The sequence below is a fragment of the Prionailurus viverrinus genome, unplaced genomic scaffold, assembly GCF_022837055.1.
Source record: "Prionailurus viverrinus isolate Anna unplaced genomic scaffold, UM_Priviv_1.0 scaffold_49, whole genome shotgun sequence".
In the NCBI taxonomy this organism is placed as follows: domain Eukaryota; kingdom Metazoa; phylum Chordata; class Mammalia; order Carnivora; family Felidae; genus Prionailurus; species Prionailurus viverrinus.
In genome coordinates this window covers 3,401-9,224 of record NW_025927612.1, presented here as the reverse complement: position 1 = coordinate 9,224, position 5,824 = coordinate 3,401, and the positions used below count along the sequence as shown (strand labels likewise).

Below are 5,824 nucleotides of genomic sequence, written 5' to 3'. Positions count from 1 at the left end.
GGAATTGTGGGTGATTGTCCCCTATGCTCAGATGCTTGGTCTCAGGCCACAGGGTTTGGCAGAAATCAGTGATTTTTCAGAACGTTGGAAGGTGCCCACACCTGGTACTAGTGTTTTGTTTTGTTTTGTTTTTTAATCACTTCAAAGCAACTATGGACAGTCCTTTGCTTTTGCACACAAGAGTAAGCTTAGGAATGCTTTGCTTCCTTCTAGGTCAGGCTGCCTGCAGATATAGACCCTTTCCTTTGCTGCCTTATTGCCAGTTACATTAAATACAGCATATGACCAGAGTTTATTAATGCTGTACTGTAGTCAACATCCATGCAAGCATATACAGTGGCCCCCAAGCAGGAAAAGGTTCCACTGAGTAAATAGGTAGCAGTGATTCCATTACTGATAGTGAAAGTTGTCCTACACAATAACCCTCCTCTCTCTTGTCTCCCTCACACCAGCTACGAAGCTTCTCATATACACACATGCACACACACACGCATACACACACACACACACACACACACACACACACATGCACATCCATACACCCTGGAATAATATTCAACCATAAAAAGGATGAAATCTTGCCATTTGCAACAACATGGTTCTAGCTAGAGAGTATTATTTTAAGTGATATAAGTCTGTCAGAAAAGACAAATACCATATAATTTCATACATATATAGAATTTAAGAAACAAAATGAACAAAGGGGAAAAATAAGAGATAGAGAAATCGAGAAGCAGACTCTTTTTTAAATTTTATTTATTTAAATTCATGTTAGTTAATATACCGTGTAGTTTTGGTTTCAGGAGTAGAACCCAGTGATTCATCACTTCCATATAACACCAAGTACTCATCCCAGCAAGTGCCCTCCTTAATGACCATCACCCATTTAGCCCAAACCCCATCCACCTACCCTTCATCAGCCTTGGGTTTGTTCTCTGTACTTAATAGTCTCTTATGGTTACTGATCACAAATGCATGGGATAGCCCCTCACCACAGACTCCAGCATGCAGCTCCTCGTATGGGCACCCAACATCATGACCAGGCCATTCCGTGACTGTTTGGTTCTGGGATTACACACATGAACTCTCTGAGCCTGTGGATGCCCTGAGCCATGCAGCCCTTCCACAGATTCTGGAGCCTCAGGTACTACCGGATGTCCATTCCCCTCCCTTCAAAGTTGAACCTAATTATTCCTGGGACTCCCTGAGGTTTCTAGGTGCTTCAGCCAGCCACAGCTTGTGCTAAGTTCCAGTCACACAGCCTATCTTGGATGCAACCCTGAACACACCCCAGTACCATACCATTGTTGCCACCCTGTTCTTATCTTATTTTCCTTCCCTTCCCCTATGTTCATCTGTTGTGTTTCTTAAACTCCACATATGAGATAAATCCTATGACTTTTGTCTTTCTCTGCCTGATTTATTTTGATTAGCATAATCCATTCTAGTTCCATCCACATGCTGCAAATGGCAAGATTGCGTTCTTTTTGATTGCCGAGTAGTATTCCATGAGAAACCAAGAAACAAACTCTTATTTATAGAGAACAAACTGATGGTTACCAGAGGGGAGGTGGGTTGGTGATGAGTCAAATAGATGATGGGGACTAAGGAGGGCCCTTCTGATGAGCATCGGGTGATGTATGGAAGTGTTGAATCACTATACTGTACACCTGAAACAAACATAACACTGTATGTTAATTAACTAGAATTGAAACAAAAACTGAAAATAAAAAAAAATTAAAACCCCATCAGTCTAATTTGGCTTTCTCACCAAGGATGTTATAACCCTTTGGGACAAGACAGTTCTTTGTTGCATGGCCCCACTCCATGCATCACGCACCTGAAACAATATTCAATCCCAGCAGCTGGATGCCAGTGTACACTTCCCCCTAGTAAAGGAGAAAACTATGAAAAACCTCACACATTTCAAAAATCAAAGGTGACAGGACCAACCCAAGATGAGGACCAGTGGAACCCCAAAACTTTATAATTCACCTATAAAACAGAACAATGGCCCTCAACACATTCTATTTTTCCTGTCAAAATGCCTACCCTACCCTGTCACTGGAGAAGCCTCCCATGGGTGCTGAACAAGAATCTTTTCTCTGGCTCCCTCTCCCAACCCCAGTAGACCCTTCCCTCAATTGCCCACAGCAGAGGCAAGACTCGGCTGAAACATTCAATGAAATTTATTGAAGAGAAACATTTACTGAAACCATTGAAGAGAGGGAATGACAACACAGAGAGGAACATCTGACGGCCACTACAGCCCATAGGTCACGGACCCCCTCCTCTTGGGGTCCCAAATGAGGTGCCTCTGTTTCCCCCAACACCGTGGCCCTCCTGCCATAGTCTCCCTTCCTGAGGGCCCCACGATCGGCCCTTGGCCAGGATGATGGATGCGGATGCTGGCCATGGCCCCTCACTCCAGGGCACTCTCCACTCTGGCCGACATGGTGGGGCCTGGTCCTGCCCTATGGCCTGCACAGGACAGTCACAGGATGCTGGAAAATGCAGCACGGGGCACTGGGACAAGCCGAAGAAACTGAGTCACAAGTAACAAGAGAGTGGCACATCAGAGCACGGTTTCCGTGGAGACTCCCACAGGCCACCTCTGTCCTTGGTCCAGTTCCTCCTTCCTGAGGTCACGGGGTGAGCACCAGCCATGTTCTCTTCTGTCCTTCCCGCCATCTCCTGGGATTGGGCTCGAGAGGTCTCTGGGGTGGGGTGGGGGCGGCTGCTCACATAAGAACACACATACATCTCCACAAGAACAAGCAGCAGCTGGCCTAAATCTACACCGAGGAAGCAGAGGCTGAGCTCACGACACCAGACACCAGACAGCAAGCAGAGCCTGGGCTCGCACTGAAGCTCGTGGCACACACCCGGGCTGAGAGGTGGCTGCTGCGTTAGGCCAGGACACCCGCCGCGGGCTCCTGCACACCTCAGGGCTCTGCGTGGGAATGGTAACTAGTGTGCGTGTAGTGGGAGCGGGGGAGGGGGGGTGCCACTTGACACGGGGGTCACTAAGGGGCCTACAGAGACACAAGTGGGCTTCCCAGAGCATGGAGCGACGTGCTCCAGGGGTCAGTGAATGAGGGTCCCCCTCTTGGGCGGCCCAAGGGGCCGGCACCCTTGAGACGGCCCCTACCATCTCCCAAGCCAGTGTGGGTGGCACACATTTTCAGGTGCCCCTCACCTAGGCTAGGGCCAGCCACTCAGGGGTGCTTCCCAGGCTGGCTGCCTGGACTGGCAGGGTTTCGCGCTGGGGCTGGGGCTGGGGCTGGGGCTGGGGCTGGGGCTGGGGCTGGGGTGGAGCTGCCATGGGAGGGGGCACCTCTCCCTGCCCCATTCTGCATCAAGTATGGTCATCCTGGTCCGTTGGAAGGGCTGATGGTGGTGATCAGGTCCCCGTGGGGGTGGTGGAGTGCCCGGGGGTTTGGCTTGGGCTGGGTGGGTCCTTCCCTTGGCCCTGCTCCACATGTGGGGTGAGGCTGCTGCCCTGGAGTGGCCTTCCCCTGCCTCCAGAGCTCTGCTGTCTGAGAGGAGAGGGGGCCTCTGGGCCTTCTGAGCCTATTTGCCCGAGGAGGACTTGGCGGGGCTCATCTCCCCAGCCCCGTCCTCATTTCCCAACTCCTCTGGGATGGGCTTGAGCCCCTCCTCCAGGGGCTCCCCAGTCTCCTGGTCTCCTGCCTGGGCGAGGCCCTCTGGCTCACAGCCAGGACCTCCCGGGCCTTCCCTGGAAGCGCTGCCCATCTGGGCAGGGGTAGGGCCCCCAGGGGCCTCTGAGGGTCTTGCCTGACCTAGGCCCGCAAGGACAGCGTCATGATCGTCACTGTCCTCCTCCTCAGACTCCCGCTCTTCCTGCTCCTTCTCCTCCACCTTGTCATCCTCCGCCTTAGCACTGACTCTGGCATCAGCCTGGGCATTGGCCCGGGCACCAGCCCCTTCCTCTGCCTGGGCTCTCTCGTTCCTGGCTAGACTGGCCTCCCAGGCCTCAGACTCCCGAACAAGCCCCAGCATCTCTAGGAAACTTGGAGACCTCCCAACCATTCTCAACTTCCTCAGCGCTTCATCCAGCGGCTCAATAAGGTTGGCCCTGGCGAGCACCTGCCTCAGGCGTACATGGTCAGCTGAGGCTCTGGCCAGGGCCCCCTTCTCAATGGCTTTCTGCAGCAAAACTTCCAGCCGCAACACGAAAGCAGAGAGCCGCTCGCCTGACTCTTGCTGAGCTGTCAAACACTTCACCCGGATGGTTGCCTGCGACTCGTTGTCTCCAAACACCTGGATCAGGGCCGCCAGGCAGTCCTGAGCCGTCCTGGCAGGGTTCTCTGCCAGGAGCCCGTGCACGAGCTGCAGGGCCGTCCCTCGAAGGCCTTCCATCAGCCGCCTCCTCTTCTCCCTTTCTGAGACCCCCTGCCATACATGTAGCATGTCTGTGGTGTGGTCTAGCCAGGCCTCAAAGGACTCCTCCCCCGGGGCGGGCTGATCCCTCCCAGAAAACACGCCCAGGCGCTGGTACCGCATGGTCTCCACCCAGGGCTGGACTGCCTGACTGACCGATCTGAGCCAGCACACCCGGCGCAGTCCCAGCCCCAGGGCCCCAGCCACACTCTCCACCGTCTGCCCCTGTTGCTCCAGGAAGTGGAACACGCGACTGAGAAACTCCTCGCCTGAGCAACGGGGCACAAAGACTACGTTCCAGGGACCCCCGGTGCCCGGGATTTCCCTGGGGACCAAAGCATAGTTAACTTCCCGGTCAAGCTCGACCAGGGCTGCAGTGGCATTATCCTCCTCTCGAAACACTTTGCCCAGCACGGTGAAGTGACCCATGGGCCACAGGGCGGCCTCCAGAGACTCTTGGAGTTCGGCTTCATCACAGTCCTCCGGGATGCCCAGAATGAGCAGACCCCTTCGAGCGCTGATGCCCATCCACCTGCACCAGTCCCGCAGCATCGTCACCGCCATCGCGTGCAATTTCCACCGGCGCGGGGTTAATATCAGCCGTAGGAAACGGTTCCCGGCGCGGACCAGGGTGACACTGGGCAGGGTGGAGGGGGCGGGGGGGGGGTGAATTAGTGAGGGAGCCTAGGACTCAGAGAGAACCGCCCAGGTCTCCACAGCCTGTGAATACAAACGAGGCGAGAGCGAAGTTAAGCGCCCCCCCTCCTCCGCCCCGCCGCGCCCACCCCCCAGGTGACCCTCCTCCCCCGGGGCGGTGCCTTTGCAGCCCAGGCTAGACCCCTGCCCCGCCTTCCACCTGCCCGCCGGGGCCACGGCCCCCTCCCCACCGCGTCCCTCTCGCCCCCGCGGGCTGCCGCAGTCCTACTGGGGCGGGCGGAGGGCAGGCGGCGGGCGGGCGGGTCTCCCGGAGGGCTGAGCGCACCCTCCCCGGTTCTGGTACCTACCCTCCTCTGGGTCGGGGTCCTTCCTCGTCGAGGTCCCAGCAGGTGGGGCGCAGGGGCTGCGCCGAGCGGCAGCGGGGTCGTGCGCCCCTCTTTTCCTGGCTGCCTCTCACTCCCTCTCCTTCTTCCTCTCCCTGTCCCTCTCTCAGCGCGGCACGTGGGCTAGCGCGCCGGCGCCTGCTCGCCACCACTCTCTGCAGTGCGGACTCGGGGCGGGGGCGCAGTGGCGGCGGAGCGCGGACCCTCCGCGTCGCCCCGGAGACCGCCGGGCCATTGGCGCGCGCGGGTCACGCGGCCAGGCTGTGGCCACCGCCGCGGGCACCCCGGGACCGCGCGTGACGTCACCTGCTCCTTCCCCCGCCCCCGAGGGGGCGCTGGCACAGGTGGGGATCCTGGGGACCCGAGAGCCAGTGCCCCCA

The 5,824-nt window shown here is 56.7% G+C and overlaps 1 protein-coding gene across 1 annotated transcript; it reads right to left on the bottom strand.

Moving 5' to 3' along the window:
• Positions 1-2,233: 2,233 nt before the first annotated feature.
• On the bottom strand, positions 2,234-5,609 carry LOC125159313 (paraneoplastic antigen-like protein 6B). The gene is made up of 2 exons (XM_047847513.1): positions 5,409-5,609; positions 2,234-5,124 (listed from the first exon to the last, which is right to left on the bottom strand). The coding sequence occupies exon 2, from the start codon at positions 4,966-4,968 to the stop codon at positions 3,574-3,576; it is 1,395 nt and encodes a 464-aa protein (XP_047703469.1). The 5' UTR covers positions 4,969-5,124; positions 5,409-5,609; the 3' UTR covers positions 2,234-3,573.
• Between the last annotated feature and the right edge of the window lie 215 nt (positions 5,610-5,824).